General features: G+C 39.9%; 1 protein-coding gene across 1 annotated transcript in view; it reads right to left on the bottom strand.

Moving 5' to 3' along the window:
* DAPP1 (dual adaptor of phosphotyrosine and 3-phosphoinositides 1) overlaps positions 1-21,405 on the bottom strand; it is a 48,190-nt gene extending 26,785 nt beyond the window's left edge. The window contains exons 1-3 of the mRNA XM_081131605.1: positions 21,205-21,405; positions 4,424-4,546; positions 882-1,015 (exon numbers count right to left, since the gene is read on the bottom strand). Of these exons, the coding sequence (XP_080987731.1) occupies positions 882-1,015; positions 4,424-4,546; positions 21,205-21,305 (358 nt within the window). The 5' untranslated portion in view covers positions 21,306-21,405. The remainder of the gene's footprint in view (positions 1-881; positions 1,016-4,423; positions 4,547-21,204) is intronic.
* Between the last annotated feature and the right edge of the window lie 1,008 nt (positions 21,406-22,413).

The raw sequence follows: 22,413 nt of genomic DNA, 5'->3' as shown, positions 1-22,413 counted from the left end.
TACAAATTCATGGCAACAAGTTGTGTTAAGTCTTGAGTTCCTCGGTGCCACAGGTTCTTGGAATTGTCCAATTTTTGATCAACTGAGAATTATCATTTAAGACATATAAAATTGTGACTCAATATCACAAATATAGGGATGATCTTTTACTTTATTTAAATGGGACAAAAAACTTTGATGATTCAAATACCAAGATAGTGTGTTTGCTTGATTTTCAACTTGAATATTTTGGTTTGACTCTAACAACTCAAATAGGTAAATTTAAATTTTTTTAGCCATATGTAAGTTCAATTAAAAAACTTATAAGGAACTAAGACATGACAAATAGAAATTTATGATGAAATGAAGGAATTCCTCGGGACAGCAATTGCTAGTCAATATTTTCAATATTTAGTGATCTTTCTGGAAATTTAAATAGAAATTTTATTCTTAAGAATGCTCAAAATGATCTGTTATGGGCCCCCCCAATATGTAAATTACCCATATCTATAAATTAATAGGAATCCAAAAGTTGTTCTTATCTTTGTTCTTTCTTTGTTTATTGTATATATTATTAGAAAGTGAATAGATCATTTTAAAGAGATTGTTTGTGTGCTTTTAATCAATCCTTAAAATAACATTCTAACAAAAATTGTTTACTTTGCACAAAGCACATTATTTTCTCCTAAAGATAATACTGAAATACATATAAATTTATGTATATAATTTATTAATATAACATATGGCACAGTAATTGGGAAAAAGTTTCTAAATATATTCAATTGCATGTCATATGCACATAATTCAATAGAAGTGACAAGTATTTAATTGAAATCCACCTGTTCCTCCTCCGCCCTGAAACAGTGGCTCATAGGTCAAGTGCCTAAGTGCTCAGAGCTTACCTGTCTCGCTTCCAATCAAAGGCTGATTTGCAAAATGCTTGACAAAATCCTTCAAAGATGAGAATTCATTAAAGCCAAATTTAAATGAAAATCCGGTATATTCAACATGAAAGTGTTTGACAGAGTCTTTGGCTCTGAAAGAGAAAAAGAAATGTTTAACGTTATTTTAACAAATGAATATCATTTCTAAAGGGAAATAGTAACCTTAAGTATTGACTATCACCATTAAATCCCCTTAAAAACAAAGAATTAAGACACAATCATTGAAACCATTGGTATTTTTAAAGCACAGTTTCTTTTGGCAGAGTGTACTCTTGTCAATTTTTCACTCCCTGTGCATTCTATGACTTGAGGAAAGAGTCCTTGAACTTTAACCTTAAGGAGTGGGAGTTTAAGAAAGTCCAGGGCGAGAGGTGATGGAAATGGCAGGTCACATCTTACCCGCATTCTCCTCTGTCCTCAGCCCTCCTCCCTTACTTGTTTGGGAGTCGGTCTGAATTCAGCTTCTGCTATTTAATTATTTATGTAAGCCCAGCCCTTTTCCTCCCATTCCTGTTCCACTGCCTACTGACTAAAATATCAAATTTCCTCCATTGTCATTTTCCACCTCATTTTTGGAATGAGACAATGCATTAAATAAATTATATATATATGTTATTCGAACCCCACATTTCCTCTCCTCTCTGTACAATGCATGCTGTAACTTTCACATGACTCAGAAATCAGAATTACCAAGAGGCCTCTTTACAGCCCCGATTTCTGGGTCCTACCTCCTGAATTCCTGATGCAGTAGGTCCAGGGTGGGGCCTGAGAATTTGCATTCCTACCACATTCTCAGGTGATGTTACTGGTCTGGAGACACCACACCTTGAGAACAGCTGCTCTAGTCCAGCCAGATCTGCAATTCTCCTAGGAGTTTCCAGTTTGTGCCTTAGCTCAGACAGTTCCCTTCACCTGCAACTTCTTTCCCTTTGTTTCTGATCAAGTGTCCATTCAAATACCACTGACTCTTCCCAGTATTGCAAGACTCGTCCAGCTTGAGTTACTTGCTTTATCTCTTCTCAACAATGCAAGCTCTTATTTTGCCTTCTTTTCTGTCATTTACTGCACTCTACTTTGTAGTGAGGTATTTGAAAATGTCTTACTGTTCATGTGAAGCTACATTTCCTAAGGGCAAGTTCTTTGAATATTCTCTAACACGTGTCAAAGTGGTTGGCACCTAGTGGATGATCTTAAATATTTATTTAATATACTGAGATAGACCTATATAAGATAGGTCTATGGTTCCTATCACCTCTGCTGGTGTTTTTGTTTTTTGTTTTAAAGCATTTCCAAGTGCTAGTAATGGAAATTAATTATTTATATTTAAAATTTTATATAGATGTAATATATATGGCATCTATTTGTAAAGAGCTTATGATCCATTTGTTCAGATGAGACATATATACATCTACATTCTCTGATCCCATCATTCCACAGGTTTGTTTGAAATTTTTGGAAGGTCCATGCAATAAAGGATCTGCAGCATAACCACTTGTTGAATTTTTAACATTTGCTATTGATCAGAAAAAGTACAATTCCTGCTTCCAGCTAAACAGAATTCCATTTTTTATTAATAAATTTCCCAGAAAATATTATTTAGAAAAATTGTAAAGAAAATACAGCAGAATAACGTGAAAAATGTTAATTAATGCGTGTGTGTTTTCTGTGATCATCTTATTTACCCCACCACATTCCCACTTATTTTTCCCACTCCCCTTAAAGTAGCCTGTAGACTTCCAATGATGCTGGGAATGGAAGGTGGGCAAGCAGCATTCCAAAACGACCCCAAGGTTCTCAGCCCCTGGAGTACATACCCTTTTCCCCAATTACTCAATACAACACTAATGTAAATGCTGCTATAAAGGCATTTTGCAGATAATTAAGGCCCCAAATCAGCTGACCTTGAAATAAGGAGATCATCTGGGCAGAGAGTTTGGGTAAAAACAGAAGAGGAGGCCAGAGAGGCATGCTCTAGCTGGCTTAGAAAAAGCAAACATCCTCGTGAACTGCCTTTGGGGGCCACTTGGCAAGGAACTGTGGGTGGCCTCTAGGAGCTGAGAATGGTCCTTGGCTAATAAATATATGGCAAATGGGACCTCAGTCCTACAGTAGCAAGGAAATGAATGGAGAAGAAAGGAGGGAATGAAGGAAGAAGACATTGAGCCCTAGGTAAGCTGCAGCCTTTGCCAGCACCTTTATTTCACCCTGGTAGGAGCAGGAGCAGAGACTCCAGCTGTATCATGCTTGGACTCCTGACATACAGAAACTGTGAGATAATCAATTTATGTTGTATTAAGCCACTAAGTTTTGGGGTAATTTGTTATGCAGCATAGAAAATATGGAGGGCTCCAAATCCAAAGAGAAAAATAAGAAAACCCGTTAATTCTTGGCTTTTAAGCTCATAGAAGCCTGCCATCAATTATTTAGGGAAATATATTTATAGCCAGTTTCTTTTTCCCTATCAGAAGGAGAGGAGATTTTAAAAAAAAAAAAAAAAGTTATTGAGCTGGATGGAAAAGAAGATTCAGAGAGAAAGGAGTGTAGCTATTGCTACTGAGTTAGTGACAAGGAACCTGGACCATGTGGAGCAGAAAAGAAAAGAGAAAACCTTATTACGAGGGATCAGCATGAGGGGCTGCAACATGAAGGGAATCTGTTACCTTTTTTCAAGGGTATACGGAGACACCATTAGAACAGTGATAAAATAGCAACAGCTTGAGGTTAATGGGTAGGTGGTGGCCAAAGGCAATTTCATGGAGTCCTCAAATGCCCAGTCTAAGCTAGGGGCAACTGCCCATAAACCCACAAAGACTTGCTACATGCCAAGAGAAGGCAAGGTGACAGGTGCTGACTGAGAACCAGTGACTCCCCCTGCTTATCTTTTGGCAGGGTCAACTTCTCTGAAAAGGAGGCCATCCAGGAGGAAGGGGTGAGGAGAGAGACCCTGGGAGGACTGGGCAATCACTGTTTTTGGTATTCCTGGTAGGGACTAGATTAATTTTGTTAATATCCAGGGGAAATGGAACCTTGAGAAAGATCAGTCCATTCACAGAAGAAAATTTAAAGTTGCTTATGTTTGTGATTATGAAAGTTGCACAACCACAAAGCACTCTGACTTTCTAGAGGACATAAGGAATATTAAAAGGGCACTGGGCCAGCATTCAGGGATTTGGATTCCGGTGCTATTTGTATCACTGGTTTATAGGGTACAAGACAGTTTAGCACTTCGGGTTTTGGTTTCTTCATCAGTCAAGCAAGAGGTTTGGATTAAACAATTCATAAAGTTTCCTTCAGCTCTAACATTTTTAAACTGCCAATGGAAGAAACAAGAATGTTTTTTAACAGTCTCACAGCTCAGAGCTTGGAATCCTTGGATCTGCTGGTCTACCAGGAATCAAGAGAATTTTGTTATCTGGCTATTTGAGTGTGATGATAAGTCAATGGCTATGCAAGGAAGAGATGGGACCATGTTGAATTCATGGAGTTATTAAGCATCCTACCTCACGGAGAGAGAGTACAGCCCGGTCCTTTCATTGCTGTCCCTCAGAAGGTAGCTACCATCACATCCGTTTGAGAGGAGAAGAGCTTCTGCTGCGTGGCGACTGAGGTTGCTGTGATACCACCTAGGAAGGAGAGAACCATGCTTTCACTCAGGGCAAACCACAGGGTGACTCTTCTTTCACTGGCTTTGCCTCTCAAAGACCACCTCAGCAATATTCCCCACATGGGTAGCCAAGAGACCAAGCTCTCAGCTAAAACACCAGGACAAGGAAATCCCTGGGCGTAACTAAATGGGAAGGAGGGGGCAGAGAAAGTTGGTTACTAGCCAAGTGTTATGGGTTGAATTGTGTTCTGAAAATTCGTATGTTGAAGACCTAACCCCCAAAATCTCAGAATTTGAGCTTATTTGGAGATAGGATCTTTAGCAAGTTACAAGGTCATTAGCATGGGCCCTAATCAGTATGACTGGTGTTCTCTTGTAAAAACGGGACATTTGGAGACAGACTTGCAAATAGGGAGGGTGCGATACGAATGTGAAGATGGCCATCTACAAGTCAAGGAGGAAGGCCTGGGACAGATCCCTTTCTCACAACTCTCAGAAGGAACCAACCCCATTGACACCTTGATTTCGGGCTTCTACCTTCCGGAACTGTGAGACAAAAAAATTTCTTCTGTTTAAGCCACCCATTTTGTGGTACTTTGGCATGGTAGCCCTAGCAGGCACACAAAATTACTTTGTAAACAGGAAATTTTTTAAAAGCCCAAGTCAAAGCTAACTGTAAGAATAGGCTTTGGTTAATTTTCTTTCTTTCGTTTGTTTTCTCTCTCACAGTCTTTCTTGCAAGTGTGGTAGTGCCTTTTGCAGTGCAGAAAACCACTGAGCCATTATACCAGAGTAAAATGAAGTTGAGTACAAGGAATTCAGATGTTTTATACAAGATGCAAGCCCCATCAAACACTGTTTCAAACTGACAAATATCTGAAGAGCTGGGAAAGTCCCAAGGAGATTCAAATTGATCTAAGGGTTAAATAAAAAAATAAAATAAATAAAAAAATAAAAAAATAAAGGTTGTTTTAGAAAAGTTAACATATATCCATGGTTGAAGAAAAAATTCCAAATACTTTTCACAAGAAGACAGTAAAAATAAAGCTCTTTTCCTCACCCTTAATCCTCAGTTCCCCTATTCCTTTCCCTAGAGGACACCAGTGCTAACCACTGTCCTGTGTTTTCTCCTAAGAGATTATCCTCTGCATCTAGAGCAGCGATCTTCAACCAGCATGCACGAGAATTTTTAAAACATGCAGTGCACTGACATCTTTTCCCTTAGATTGTCAAATAAAAAAATGACAACAGCCAACACAACAATAGCCATCTGGTGTGAATGCCCAGTCTTAAACCATAAATATATAGGTCATATAATAGAGTTATATTTTATTGGTCACATTGCATAATAAGGTTGCATCTAATTGGTTAACTTTTAGTAGCAGAAATCCTTATATACAAGTATCGGCACCTGATCTTTTAAAAAGTCACTTGGAACAAAAAAAGCAGGCAATTACTGATTTTTTGTTTGTTTGTTTTTTGCATATCAATCAAAATTATATCTATTTTTTGGATCTGATCTGCAAAAAACATATTTTTTGATGTGCCACAGAATTTCAGTTATTAGTTCATGTATGCCATGAGATGAAAAAAGTTGAAAATTGTTGATCTAGAGGCATTCAAATATGCCCCCCCTCCTAATCCTATGGAAACAGAGCATTCTAGGTGGACTCTTCTGTACCTTGCTCTTATTCCCTTACTGACTTGGTGGAGGCAGCCCAGGGTTGTGCACAGCACTGTGGCTTCTGGAGTTGGTTTGCCTGAGTCCCTACCCAGGAGATAACGCTTACTAGCTGTACAAGTTACATAACCAATCTGAGCCTCAGTTTTCTCACCTCTAAAATAGGACTAATAATAGTCATATCTCATGGGTCATTTGTGAGTACTGTTCACATTAACACACATGAAATGGTCAAAACAGCCCTGGCAGAGAGCAGAACTTAGTACACATCAGTTGTTAGCATGAAGCCATTGAGACCCACAAAGGCATAACTTGTGATGTATCTGTGGTGTGATTTTCTTGTTGCTCAAATATAATCTTTTATTACTTTCAATTTATTTCAGATAACAGAAAACTAGGTACCAGGGACAGTTGCTACTGCAAGGGACTCGCAGTCCAGGACAGTGGAGAGGAAGTGGAAAGGCAATGACGCAAATAATGTCAACAATGTCAGTAAATGAAGTACTGTCAAGGAGATGTGTATAGTGTACAAGAATTTCAAGGAAGAGACCGACTCTGGGTGTGAGCGATCTTGCTGTCTTGAGCTACACTGGCATCCACTGTGACATCCCCATGGCCTGAAATGTTAGCCTGATAAAAAAAAACTAAAAGTAAGACTGTGGAAGGAAGTTTCTACATAGGTATCCAAGCTATTTTCTAAATATGCATTTCCTAATGTGTGTTTCTTTAGCATATTTCCTCTTTGGGGCAGAGATGCCTCTATCCTGTAGTAGAAATGTATTTGCTAGCTGAAAGCAATTACAAGGAAAACATTTTATAAGAAAACCCATCGAGTTATTTACCCACAAAACAGCCTCATTCATTGAACTGATTCACAGACAAGTTGAAATCTTCTCACTACAAAATACTTTCAAAGGACAATTGGAACCTAAAACTAATATAATGTTATATTTCAATTAAAAAAAAGACAGCGGGAAATGAATTAAAAGTGAAGCTATAAAAATACTTTAGGTTTGGCTACAGCCCAAACTTGAATCTCCATAAGGTTACAAATTCTTAAATACCTTTAGCCAATAATTAATTTTTGGATGAATATTTCAGGCTAAGATTTAGCTTGAGCCAGTATATCACATATTTGAAGCAACAAAATTTGATCAACAAAATTCTAAAATGTAAAGGATTTGGATGTTCTTTTGGATGTTTTTCAATGAGATCTGAAGTCTGTGTTCAAAGCATTTACACAATTCTTCTGATGATTACAACTTGAGGACAGTTTTTGCTAAGAAATTTTTATGGTAATCTTTTAAACAATAATTATATATCATAAATACTTGACTATAAAGCAAGAAGAATCATACTATACTCTAATTCAGAACAACTTGGTGAACATGAATTTCTGGGTGGCAGCTTGCTGAGTCCATCTTGACGTTTCTTGGATTTTATGGAGTCCTGGACCTGGGCAAACTTAAGACAGAGCCTGACAGATAGACACCTACTTCCACTTCATGACATCTATGGGGCAATGAGGATCCTCTTTCCCAAAATAGCTCTTCCATGAATACCTAAGTTTCCTCTTTTAATTGAGTTAAGCATTTCTTTCCCAGAAACTTAGGATGAGCATATCTTCCAAGGAAGTAACTACAGGTCCAAATAGCATCACATATCTTTTGTAGGAATATGTCTACTTGTGTCCATGAAGAACTAAAGGTTGAAAATATAGTAAAGTGAAGTTGGTGGTTTCCTCATAATCAACCTTCTCTACCTTCTCTCCATCAGCTTTATAAATATTTATTAAGCTTCAAATCTGTACAAAGCACTGTGTAAGGCAGAGTATTGGGCAGGTCAAAAGGACAAAAATGGAAAAGCCTTAGGCTGGGTTTCAAGAAACCATTAATCAAGACAGGAGGGCCAGACAAATACTTGTTGGGTGTATATTAGAGAGTGAAGCACCCAACAAAGGTTTCAGGAAGAAAAATCAAGACCATTCTCTAAATGAGCCAATGTCAAATAGGCTTGAAGGACACTTAAGTTATTTTCTAAAGTGTGTATAATTTGCCCGGCCGGCTTGGCTCAGCCTTTGAGCATCGACCTATGATCCTAGAGATGGTGGTTCATTTCTGGTCAGGACACATGCCAGGGTTGTGGACTCAATCCTCAGCAGGGCCGTGCAGGAGGCAGCTGATTAATGACTCATCATTGATGTTTCTATCTCTCCCTCTCCTTCTCCCTCTCCCTTCCTATCTCTGAAATCAATAAAGACATATTAAAAATAAATAAAATAAAGTGTGTATAATTTTTTTCTGATTATAAGGTCTATATACTAAAAATTAAAATGTAAACATGCAGAAGAGAAAGTGAAAGTCTTTCACACAGGAGGAATGATGTGTTTTAAATAGTCTCCGTACTGATCAGAGAAATGCAAATTAAAACAACAATATATCATATTCTTTATCCATTAGATTGACTAAAACAGAAGTTAGACAATATTAACTACTAGAGAATTTGGGGACGACAGATATTATTGTATGGCTGGGAGGGGTATAAGTTGAGGGGAACTCAGCACATCTAGTGTAAGTGAGCACGCACAGTGATTCCACTGCTCAGGTGTGCCTAGTGGAACCCTCACACAGAAGCAGAAGGAAAGATGAACACAGACATGTTTGTGAGAGTACAAATTTGGAGCTGTTGTAAATATCCAGTAACAGTGGGATGACAAAGTTGAGTGGTCATAGGATGAGGTTATGTAAAAAGTTAACCGAAAGTGTTTGAAAAGGCACGAGAGCATTTTTGGTTGTCAAATGATGAGGGCAGGGGATTGGGTGCCACTAGCACTTGGTGATAGAGGGTGCCAGGAATGCTTAACATCTTACAAAGAATGGTGCAGCTCTGAACAATCAAGAATTGTCCAGCTCAGAATGCCAATTGCACCCCCACTGAGAAATACTGAGGGTGTTGTATACACACACAAATCCAAAGTTGACAGATCCTAAAACATACTGTTAAGTTAGAGGAATTAGTAGCAGGTACAGAATGATATCACTTAGCTGTATAAAATCACCCCTTCTCTCCCAAAACTATACAACACATATATGTGTACATATAAAGATATGCAAACACATAAAATAAAAGTACATACCCAACTCATAAGTATGGTTTCCTTAATGGAAGGAACCGGGATTGAGGGTGCTATTAAAGTAGACTTTAGCTTGATCAAAGTTTCCTAATTTAGCTTGTTCTAATAAAATAATAAAATAATAAAATGGCCCTGGCCAGGTAGTTCAGTTGGTTGGAGTGCTGTCCCCACGTGTCTAGGTTGTGGGTTCGATCTCCGGTCAGGGCACATATAAGAATCAACCAATGAATGCATAAAATAAGTGCAACAATAAATCAGTGTGGATTTCATCCCCTCTCCCTTCCTCTCTCTCTCAAACCAATAAATTAAAAAATTAAAATAATTAATATATTTATTGGGTAACTAAAATTTGAAAATAAAAGAGTTAATTTCTTTCTTAATTCAGGCTCCAGAGATAACCTTGTTAATATGTTTTGTTTTTTAATTTATTCTACTACTGTTTATGAAATGTGGGAATCGACCCAGCACTTGGGTGGAGGGTAGGGTGGGAGTGGAAGGGAATAGCGAGAGTAAACGCCTAGAAGCAAGAGAAGGCCAGGCGTGCACGGTGGCCTGAGTGAGGCGGGGAGAGTGCCGCGTGGAAGGACAGTCGCCAGGAGTGGGCGATGAAGCCGAGAGGAGACTGATGCGGCCTTGTACTGGGCTCTAGATACCTACAGGTCCTTGACTGCTGTTATACAGGCTTTATTTATGGGGCTTTTTATAGCTTACTATGCACATCCAGCAGCTCATTACATAGAGTCCTAATTGCGCGCACTTACATTGGAGCTGTGTTTAAAAGTTTTAGCATTTCGTTATTCTGACTTCTGGATTTTTTTTAAATTTATTTTATTTTGTTGATTTTTAGAGCAAAGAAGAGAGAGAGAGAAACGTCAATGGGTTGCCTCCCACACGCACCCCGACCGAGAACAAACCCACAACCTGGGTATGTGCCCTGACTAGGAATCGAACCTGCCACCCTTCTGTGTAAGAGGCTCTAGTCAACTGAGCCACAGGGGCCAGGGCAAGAGCCAGATTTTAAGGGACTCGAAGCTTGTAAAATTTGAAAGTCTCATTAAGATATTTAATATAAAATTACAAAAAATAAGAAAGTAATTATTTAGAATGAGAAATCACAAAAAAATTACAAATTAAAAAAAACAATGAATGCCACAAACATCACAAATCTGAGAAAAATAACATTATTATTTATCGTTTAACACACCCCATACTTTTTCCCTCTCTGTATTTTTGGCTGTATTGTCTTTGATTATTTCTTTGTATAATAATAATTTTATAATATAATTTTCTAGAGAGAGAATAGAACATTAATTCTCTCCCACCTAGAATACTTTTTAAAAATTATTCATAGTGTGGAAAGTTGTTTTCAGCTTTATTGGTAATGAAATTTTTAATATTGTTGGCAAATTTGGGGACCTTCATCGAATTTCTCTCAAATACAAGCTGTAAGATTCCAGGGCAGTTACAATGTTCTTGTACAGGGACTAATATTAAATACTCTTAAGTGCATCGCCAGGGTCTGCACCAGGGAGGGGCCTTGAGACTGAACTTCACTGTCTTCACAGTAAGCTCATGTCTGGTGATTATAAAAGTCATATAGGATTTTTTTTAATTTAAACAATTAAAAATGTTTACCATAATAAATAAAAGTCATATATAATGTCCCATTGCAACCATCAGCTGAGTTTATAATTCTTTTAATTTTTGTACAGTGTGAATAAAACCTAAACCCCAACATGACTCTCATCCAACCTTTGCCTACATGTTGCTAAAGAAGGGGGATGTGCTATTTCATAGGTAAGCTCATTCCACACTTCTATGACTGATGCCAGGAAACTCTTGCTACATTGAATTGCTAGTTTCCTGCTTTCAACAGATGGTTCAAGAGCTTTTTAGTGCTATACTTAAACTTAAAAAAACCCACAAATACAACTTAAAGAAATAGTAAAAGCATTTAGGTTGTATTCTCTTCTCTTTAAATCATCTTCAACTTCTTGTTTTATGACAGTCTTTCAGGCCCTTTAGCACCCAGAGAACTTATCACCTAGAAACCTTATCTCCTTTGACTACTTTACAAATTCTTGTAATCAACTTAAAGCTAAGGTCTGATGTGCAAAACAAAGCTTCACGGGTCTCCCTTATTCTAGCTGCTGGAGCATGAAGGAAGCCTAAGATTGCATTCGTTTCTTGGCAGTTGCCTCATGCTGCTGATTCACCCTAAACCTGATGATTAAATCTCCCAAGTAAGTCATTTTCCTCTGCTGCTCCGTCAGGCCTCCCCTAGCTGCATTTGAAGGGTGCACATCTTTAGAATTAAGTGCAAGGAAACCCTTTTTGCTACAGGGAAATGCTAAGCGAAAAGAAATGCTAATAAGTAGCTAACTTAGATCCTGAATATCTGTGGTAGGCAGTCAGACAGGAGCAGAACAAGGATGATGGGCCAGGTACAGGTCATCAGGGTGTAAAGCCCCAGGTACCTAGCAAAGGACAATTGTAGGGAGGGACCTCGCCCCCAGGGTGGCCTTTCCTCCCCTAGCGTATTTCTGGTCAGTCGGTTTGGGGCCCCTGACCTTTCCTTCCTAGAGATAACATCTAGGCCTTGGTTGTATTTCAGCTCCAGGCCCAAAGAGCAACAAAACCAGCCACAGTGGATCTCAGGACCAGCTGCATTGGATAATGGCCCCCGGCCCTGGTGAGGGCCAATCTATCAGTGGAGACCCGGCCCCTGAAAGTGTTATACCCAGGTTACACGAGACTAATTCACACAGAGACCAAACTGAGCTTTTGGAGATTTATTTAGCCGGCGGCTACGAGCGGGCTCATGCCGTAAACAAACTCGCAGCCCCGAAAAGTCTTTGCAGGGAGAATATAAAGGCAAAAACCACATTCGTGGTTGGCTGGGGGGTATGCAGGTGCGAGCTAGCAAAGCAGTATACAGAAGCTAAGATAAGCGTTAATCAACCTTCTTCAGTTAGCTATTCCCTGGAATTTTGTGGGCTGCAATCTTTTACACAGCCCCAGGAAAGAAGAGGTCATGGTTTCTACAAAATAAATTTTGTTGCTCTTGTTTATCTTAAAGTAGCGATTGTCAAGGCTAAAATAGGAGTGCTATACTTCAAAAGGACACACCTGGAAAGCTGCTGAATATTCTATTAAGATCATCCCCAGAGACCTCCCCTAAGCTCTCTATCCTTAAAGAAGAAGAATCTCGTACCCTTTGGGACAGTATGGATGGACCTGGAGAAAATTATGCTAAGTGAAATAAGCCAGGCAGAGAAAGACAAGCATCACATGATCTCGCTTATACGTGGACTCTAAAGAACTTAATAAACTGATGAACAGAATAGATTCAATGACATGGAAGCCTGGATGAGACTGACAAAGGTCAGAGGGATGGAGGAGGGCGGGTGGGTGGAGGGGGAGAGAGTAACCAAAGAAGTTATATGCATATATGCACAATCCAAGGACACGGACAATGGTGAGGAGAGGGACTGGGGAGGGGGATGGGACAGGGAGGAACAGGTCATTGGGGAGAAAAAGGGACATCTGTAATATTTTAAACAAAAATAAAATTTTTAAAAAAATCTTTAGGGCGGAGGACCCAGTGCCCTCTCCCGCCCATGAGCACCTTCCCCCTCTCCATCGCTGCTAGCATTACCTTCCTCACTCCCAAGCTCCAAAGGCCCTTCCTGTACCTCTATAACTTGTTTCCTAAGCCTATTTCTCCTACAAATTACTTTTTCCACCTCTGTGATTTTATAAATAAATGCTCTCTTATAGTTAGAGTCTTGGCTCTGAAGACTTTCCTAGCCAGAACTCAAGTACCAAGGTTGCTGAACCCAGGTCCAGTGTGACCCCACCGGTCTAACACCTGGTGCCATTCCTACTGCCTACAACTATCCATACAGTGTCAGTGAGAATTTGGGGGGAAAGAGAGGACTCTTTTGTCTCCAGTTATTTCCTCAGCTAGTCTATCCACTCCAATGATTTCTACTTATTAGCAATGTGACCCCACTCACGTAGCAATCTTAGTGTTCTCTCATCTGTCAAGGTGACAAATAACAATGACTTATAAAAAACCCCTCTTATTTTCATATGTTGGAACACAATCTTCTTTTATAAATGTTTTATATGATTCTTTAACTTTTGCAGAAGAGAATGTGATACAAGATTTGCTGATTTTACAACATATTATAAATATGCCAATGTGCTAGGTGCTGGCAATAGTTTGGAATAAGGTTCATTTTTCCTGACACTTAAAAAGATTCTTTTTGTTTCATTTACCCTGAAGGGGGAAGAAAAAAAAGAGCAAGGAACTACCATTAATAACAATAAATTCAAAGCAATGTTATTTTCTACTTTTACCCCATGGCCCACACGTTGCCATTATTGTGACTCAAGGCTAATAGAGGCAACAGAGCAGAGACTCAGCAAGCTTCAAAAGAATATTTGTACTGGGTTTTTGACATTATCAAAACCAGCAGTTGACCTTGAAGGAAACAGTGGTATTATCCCTTCCATGATACAGTAACAAATTAGGAAACACCCACCCACTAAAGAATTTTCATAGCTGCCTCTCACCAAGGTACAGGAAATAAGTTCAACCACAGAGAAAAAAAGACAAGCTAGATCCAGAAAACTGGTTCCCAGATTCAGCCTCTTCTCTCTTTCCAGTGCCCCCTCATGCTAGAACCTTTTGGAAATTGCCCCAGCATATTTGAAGCTTCATAGATTCTTATCCCGTTGGGTCTTACTGTCTTAATTTGCTGATAGAAGTTTATATCTCATTTTGCACTGTCCTTTAAAGCAGAAGCTTTTAAACTTTTTGAAGTGGCCTATGGTTTAAAATTTACTTTGTATTTCTCTCTCTCTCCACATATATAAACACACACACAGAGATATACATTACAAACATACACAAAGAGCCAAAAATTTTATAGGAAACAACCTTGTTCTTTATACTATTTAGTATTTTTTCTCTTGTATTTCTTTTGAACAAATATTGGTTGTAACTCACTAAACTGACTTTAAGAACACTAATGGGTTGCACCTGGTGTTTGAAAACAAGGCGAAGCCTTGCTACCTTGCCCCAAGGTCTTGTTCAGGCCCCCCACACCTGCTGAGTTATAATCTGTATTTATCAATACCTCATGTGATTGATATGCACACTAGACTTTGAGAATCACAGAGGTGAAGAATTCTTGGTCCCAAACGCTTTAATCTATTTCAATAACCTTGATGGTTTGACTTCACAGTGTGAAGAGGACAATGAGAGCAAAGTAGAGTCCTAAGTGGCTTTACAGTGCCAACACGGAGGAAAAGAGAAGGATTTGCAAGGCAGTGTTGTCTGAAAATGTCCAAATAGCTGCCATCTTAGTGAAATGGACAGTACATGGTACAGAAGGGGACTTCACAGGAGGCTGGGATGATCAGGGCCAGCTGCATGGAGGAGGAAGATCATGAGTTGGAGCTGGCTGGAACAGAGGGTCTCTGTGGAGCAGTGATGCAAAACGAAGTTGTGAGAACAGTGGGCACAGAAAATGATCTGTTAAAACATGAGCCACGCATCCACTTCGGTCATATATTTATTCATGAGAAAATTTCTTAGTAACCCACAGGAAAAAGAAATAATGTAGAACCTAGATTCTGTCCCATTCGAACTGTAATAAGACATACATTTTGAAATGTAAGGACATACATTTCAACCCAAAGCAATGGGTTCAACCTGATTGTGTGAAAGCAGCTAAAGGGCCCTGGAGTTGAACAGCCAACAAAAGCACTCTTTTCTAGAGGATTTTCTCCATTTTCAAAATTATTCTCACTCTTCAATGACACCAACACACTTTTTCAACTTTCTAGACCAAAGATAGCAAAAGCAGAGTATACGATGCCACTCCCCTTTTCTAAGGCCATAGGCAAAGCTCATTGATCTGTCTCTTTTCTTACTAAGCTTATACTCGGCCTCAGAATCCTTCTGAACAGAGTAGAGATTGACCATGAAATGAATCTGTTAGGCAATCCTACTCTAAGCAATCTTAACTTGGGTTAATCTGTCCTTAGCACTTGAGTTTCCATGGGATTGCTTAGTTTTTTATTTCTTTCATGTTTTTTTATAGGTTGGTGCTAGATTCTTTGGTATTGTGAAAAATAAAGTATTTGGCCCTCTATACCATCAGAAATCATGGTTTAGGATAAGGAAATGTCTTATTTGATTCAAGAGCTACCCGTCCTGCAATTTGCATTATAGTCATGCTATGACATATCTAAGACAAGATAGTGTTGTCCAGATATGAACATTAACTCCCATACTCATAAATGTGGGCTTGTCTTTCCATTGATCATAGCTATAGGTCTTGTCCAAGTACAGAGACCCAAGTAAAGGCTTTGCATGATTTTGAAAGTTCTAATGTAGCTTCAAACAGGCATAGTGTGATCATAGAAGAGGCTAAAAGAAAGACTCAGCACAGTCTTTCCAATAATGAAACCATCTTATCTGTGGCTTTCCATGTTGCCATTGTAAATCTGCATGTGCTAATAGCAGAGCTAAATGGTGAGGCCATCTGCCCCAGGTTTTAAGAAGCATACCTGAGTGATGACAGAAGCAGAATATGTGAGTATCTCCTCAAACAATGAACTAAAGGCGGGGCCCCAAGTTTTTTTTTGGTGGGAGTTGTAAGCTCAGCTAAAGGGAAACAGGACTCAAAGGAAGAAGAGAATTCTGTGGGAGTTGGAGACCCGGATAAACCTGTTCTTGAAGGAGTCTGAGGAATGAGGCAAGAAGTTCTGAAAGATGGAAACACAGAGATAGAGAGAAAGACAAAGACTGAGATTCAGAGACATAGAGTGGCACAAAGGGTCACAGACAGAAAAGTTAGAGAGCTGTAGGCAGAGATAGAAAGATAGAAACCAAAACTTGAGAGAGAGAAAGGCACACCAGCTCACACACATAGTCAGAACCATATAGGACAGTGATCTAGGAACACAAATACGACCCAGAGTGGTCCAAAAGACAGAGGCAGAAGCCAAAGAGAGAAAGACATAGACACATAAAGAGCCTGACTCAGGGGTGGATCAACACAGCCAGGGTTCTCAGAGATTTGGAGAGTCTGAAGGGAGGGGGGGTGAAATACACACATTCCAGCAAAGGTGCATCTACCCAGTCCCCAGGATGGCCTGCATGGTGCAGGAATGGCTGCAAGACCTAATGAACATCACTGCTCTCCCAGTGGTTGGGGCCAGGGAATGTTAGGTTTGGACTGGAACCCAAAGCTCAAGGACTGACTAGAAAAAATGTCTTCCCTCTGTTTTATTGTTTTCTGACTTCAAATGACAAAAATCCTATCAGTCTCAAGGCAATCTTCTCCAAGTCCAGTGATCTCCTTCCTCCTGCCATATGAGGTATGCTTTATCTAGACACCATTATGGCCCTCAGCCCACTCTACCCTGCATTCTCTAACCATAGGTGCCTGTGCATTCCCTGTCCTCTGTGCTGTAAACTCCTGGAGGGGACAGCCATTTTTTCCCTTAATTTCAGTATGCCCCACCTGCATTGCATATAATGTGATCAACAACAGATGAATCTATGAATGACTGGAAAAGTGAATGAATGAAACAAAGTGACCCCAAGCAGTATGGAGAACCTTTGTGGACACATTTCCACATGTAAGTAGAAAGAAGTCACCATCAGCCATAGAGGAACAGAAAACACAACAACCGAAGAGGAAATTCACTTGACTCAAAGAGAGAGCAAACTGTACACTGGTTACATATTCTCCTACCGCTTCAAGAGACTCACCTTCCGTTTTTAGACTCCAAGATTACAGAATTGTTTACAGAAGAGGAACAAGCGTTATTGCTCTACTTGGTATCACAGATCTGTAAACAGGTTCTTTTAAAGCTTTGATTTTTCTTAGCCTTGTCAATTTGCCTAGCCCCCTAAAATGAAAGTTTTTATTAATTAAGATATTAACTTGATTTTGTCACGTGCATGTATGTGTATTAAGTGAGTAACGTGAAAGAATAATTAATGTCTTAGTAATAAAATTTGTTGGTTGTAGTAATCACAGAATTTTTATATTTCTCTCAGGTCACGCTAGTGCTAATCTATAGTGTTAGTATAAGAAGAAAGAAGACTGATGGAAGTTAGGAAGTTGCAATAGTGGACAAGCACGTGGACTCTGAAGCAAAACTGGATTTGAAGGTTTTTGAACATGTAAACTTGGGCATGTGATCAAAGCTCTGTCCTTTACTTTTGTCATTTGTAAATGGGAATGACGTTAGTAACAGTATCTCTCTACAGTGATGTGTGAATTTAATAAGTCATCTATGCAGAGGGCTTAAAATACTGCCTGGCACATAGTGAGCATCCGATAATCACTAACTGCCATGATAGAACATATACCTTCTTGGACCAGTGGAAAAAATATCAGCTTTGGGGTAATATCATAGGCATGTCACTCAGCTGCACCACTATGAGGTCAGTGACCTGGACAGTTTATTGAACTTATTTAAAGTCAACTTCTGCATGTATGAAATGAGTATAATCATACATATTAAAAATGTTATTGTGAAGGCTAAATGACATCATGGATGTGAAAGGCATGGTGCAGGCTCAGAGCAGGGGTCAGTAAAGAATGACTATCCCAACAAGAGAGCATCCTGGTTTGGTGGAACACACACGGGCTCTGAACCGAGATTCGCTGGACATCAGGCAGCTGAATTCTCTGCTAATGAGTCTCTTCCCAGGTAAATTTGGAATACCAGTACCTATCAAAGATCAGAGTTAGTGTGTGCTAAATGTCTGCTTCACAATAACCCATTTAGGTTATTATCAGTTATTCTTTGGGTTAGCAAAGCATCCCCTAAAGGCCAGTTCCTGCCAGAGCACATGTTTTTATGTGGACTGAAAGCCATTATCTTTACATTTTGAAGTGGTTGGGAAGGGGAAAAAAAGAAAAATGATATTTTTCTTCTACTTATTTAAAGTCAACTTAGTAGAAGGAATACTAAAACCTTGGTCTGAGCAAGTCATGTGTGCCCTAGACAGGGAGGTGATGGATTGGCTGCAAATCAGGGTTTAATTTGCAGAGCTTACATATTCCAGAGCCTGAAGAAAAATAGGGACCAAAGAACAAAGATGTATGCTATCTCTTTAATGTAATCATCATGTTATCTGTTTATATCTATCAAAAATACAAATGTAAAAATCTACCTACCTAATCAAACAACTTATTAAAATAATTTTAAAATTAAGGCATTAAAAACCAGCTATTTTTATCTATCAAGTACATGAAATCATTTTTGTTTTTATGGAACTTTAAAAAATCTAAATTAACTAGAAGTTTTGGTGTAGATCGTATCTAACCAGTGACTGAATGGGGGGGTGGGGGGATCATTTATACGCAGAATTCTACTAGAGCCAACAATTCATTTTCAAGTTTTCTCAGATTATTACCTATAAAAGGCATATCAGTAATGTCCCAGTGGGGCAAGTACTGGTTCAAGTCAATTAGTAAATTTTCAGCAATTTTGCAAGCTGGTTGTTAAATCCTTGGCAGCTTGACATTGTCTGAGGTAAGAGTATTTATACCAGGGAAATAGGTAGACTCTGGAAATCAGGGCTACCTCTTGTCTATGTGGTTTGTCAGCATACCATTGAGTATATTTAAATTAACCATGCTCCTCAGCGTTCTTACCAGGTGAATGAAAATGTTCTAAAATGGATTTGTGATGAATGAAGGTTGTACCACTCTTTAAAGTTGCTAAAAATTATTGAGTTGTATACACTTGAAACGAGTTTTATAATCTCTAAAATGTACCTCAATATAATTGTTCAACAAAATGCTTGCAAATCAACAAACAAAATAACATGTATTAATGGCTTTAAGATTCAGGTACATACTCAATAAATGAAAAATAAAGCTATATTTACTCAGCACTTCTGATGGATTTATATTCTATGTAGTGATTCTCAACCTTGATCTCACTTTGGAATCACTTAGAAAGGTTAATAAGAAAATGCTCACTCCCAATATGCTAATGTCATTTGTTTGTTCTGTGGCCTGAGCAGAAATTTTTAAAAACTTCTTGGGTGATTCCAGTGCATGGCCAAGGTTGAGAACCACAACTATGGAGCAATTTCCCCAGATAACCGTAGCTCGCCTATTGTTACAGAAAATCATCCTCAAGTGCTTAATAAATTTCCAGGCTTTCTGAAATAGAGAAGTTTAGACATAAATGCACATTTTTGGGGTGTTTTGGGGTTGTACTGAATGTCTACTCTTTGCATACAGAGGAAAGACACATCTGTTTTCTTGTGGGTTTCACCTGTAGTTGTTTCCTGCCATGGGCATCACGGTGGGGAGAAGGGACATCATCTAGCTCATTTCGTCATCCAAGTGCCAACTTACTCAAACAGAGAGTCTAGGATCAAGGATTATTGTGTTAAAGGACTAGAGTTGAATACCTCCTTTGGATCTCTTATCTTTGGGGGCTTCCTACTGATGGTGGACTGGGAATATAGATAAGAAAGCATGTACTAGAAAGTTATGGTTTAATAATTTAATAAGGCTCTAAGAGAGAGCCCAAGTGTCCAGCTTTAGTGCCTGGACTTGTGACACCCATTCTGGATGCTCAGGGGCATTTTACCTTTTCTCTTTGGGGAAATCTAGAAGAATAGCGATGTCCTGGAACTCCGAATTCCCAAGAAGGGGAGTTTACTTTATAGAAGATTCTAGATGTTATATCTGATTTACATTCTGAAGGTAGAGTTCAATTCTGAGACCTCAAATTTGAAATCTAAAGATGGACTTACTGAGAACTTTTACAATAGTACAACACAAAAGACAATCTCTGCCGCCTTAATGCAGAGAGATTCCATTCCTGCTTCAGTGTTTCTCGGGTTAAGAACATTGGCTTTGGCAGGTTGGAATCCCAGCTTTGCCATTTAATTGATGTGTGAAAAAGGCCAAGTTACTCAACTCTTTTGGTGCACACTTTCTGCCTTTGTAAGATGGAAGTGACAACAGTTCCTATGAAGATTTGAACTGTTTATTAAGGCAGGAGCTGCAGGTCTCGCCTCTCATGAAGCACAGGTGTCGAAACCAACCTCACCAGGCTCTTCCTGGTACTTTTGGGTAAAGGTTCAGTGTCCCTAGGAAATCCCCTATTCCTCTCTTGTGTAATATTTGTTTCTCTGATTAAATATCCTGATGAATTGTCTCATCTGGTCCTTTCTTAAAGACGAGACCATGATGACTTCACCTATTCAACCTCACTACCTGCTTGAGTCAGAGATTGTATCCTCTGAGTTGCTAAGTGTTTAAAAGGCTCAAAGCTGCCCCTGCAGACACACAGACATGCCAGAGCTCACAAATGCAGTGTCAGGAGAAAGAAAGGCATGTGGACACTGCTGCAGACACTTCCTCCTTCTTTCTCTTGAAAAAGTCCCTCTCCTGTACAGCAGGGTAGGCTTTCTGTTTATCTTACCAGCAACAGCTTAGAGCTCAAACATTTTAACAGCACATTTATTCATAAATCAGATCAATATCAGGGAAACGAAGCAACAGCAACTCGCCCATCCCAATTCTGTCCCTACTCTCGAGGAATGTCCAGCATTTGAATTTTGTCCCATTTTCTGCATCTACCTGCTTTCACATCTGGAAAAAATAATATGTGTTTTTACAATGCTGTTGGCCCCAAGCAGGAACACATCCAACAGATACAATGAGTAAAGTGGAAGGGATAGGAGACTGGGGTGGCAGAGAGCTAAAGACAAGTCATTCATCAAAGTGAGCGTTAGGGTGGGAGCGGGGAGTCAGTGTTCACCCAGGAAGAGCTTTGAAAAGCGGATCTGCTCTCTTACCCCAAGTCCTGCAGCATCTCAGCTTCTCCATCGGATGTGCTCCACAGATCTGAAGGATCCTGGGCGCTCATCTTCCCTCCTAGAGACTCTGCTCTGCCCATTCGCGCTCCTCACGTCTGCGAAGCCCCTGCCAGGTGCAATGAGGGAAGAGGCAGAGAAATGAGCTCTGCTGCTCCTCACACTCTCCTCCTCTTTGAGAGAAGCCAGCTGTGGGTCTCCAACCAGCAAGGAAGTGAAACTTGGTTACTCCTCCCACCGACACTCACCGCCCTGGCCCGAGGCACTGGCAGGAGTGTTGTGTCAGTCAGGAAGCACGCACACTTAGCTGCTCCCTCCGAGGACACCCACACTGCACATGCAACCTGCAGTTTCTGTCCAAGGAAATAAACAGGACAGCACTCCAACTGGACTGCACGATTCATTCAAGCTCCTCTCGTGAGGCCAGACCACAATTTCTCCTTAGTGCTCTCAGCCTCCGGTTTGCAGAGGAGGCTGCGTGCACTCATTCACCCCACCTTCTGCCTCACACATGAACACAGAGAACACCGAGGAAGCTTCTATTTCAGGAACATCATTAGCGTAGGTAAACAAATCAGAGTCAAATCACTAACTTTGATTCGGAAGTCTGGTTGTTAGCACTTTCTTAATGTTTCTACTTCAATTATCCAAGTTTCCAACATACCCTGGGCGTTCAGGTTGGCATGGTTCAGAGACAATTGTTGTTTCCTCCGTGAAAGAAAGATAAGGTGGGAAGAAGGTAGGTAGGAAACCTGGGATGAGGCCTACCTGCTGCCAACTAGTGGGGCGTGTTAGAACACCCCCGCCCTTCCTGCGCTGGGCTCACCGCTGGTGTTGCTTTGTGTCTAGATCCATGGGCAGAGAATGCCATCTGCCTGAAAGTCCTAAAGGGAAACTGCAGTAAGCCTGAATCCTGGGGAGCTGAACAAAGTACAGTGATACATGGGTAGAGAACATGTGTTGCCTCCTGCCTTCTCTGTGTATGTGCCTGCAGGAGAGAATGTGCTTCTGGTCTCATTCATTCTCTCTGTTTCTCTCTCTCTCTGTCTCTCTCTGTCTCTCTCTGTCTCTCTCTGTCTCTCTGTCTCTCTGTCTCTCTCTCTTTCTCTCTCTCTCTCTCAGTAGTCATGCCCTGACTCACTCAGGGTTCAGCAGAGTGCTCTACAACTTGCTCCTCCCAGCACCGCCTGA

Source organism: Miniopterus schreibersii (assembly GCF_964146895.1).
Source record: "Miniopterus schreibersii genome assembly, chromosome: 1".
NCBI classification, from domain to species: domain Eukaryota; kingdom Metazoa; phylum Chordata; class Mammalia; order Chiroptera; family Miniopteridae; genus Miniopterus; species Miniopterus schreibersii.
This window is presented reverse-complemented; position numbering and strand designations above follow the sequence as displayed.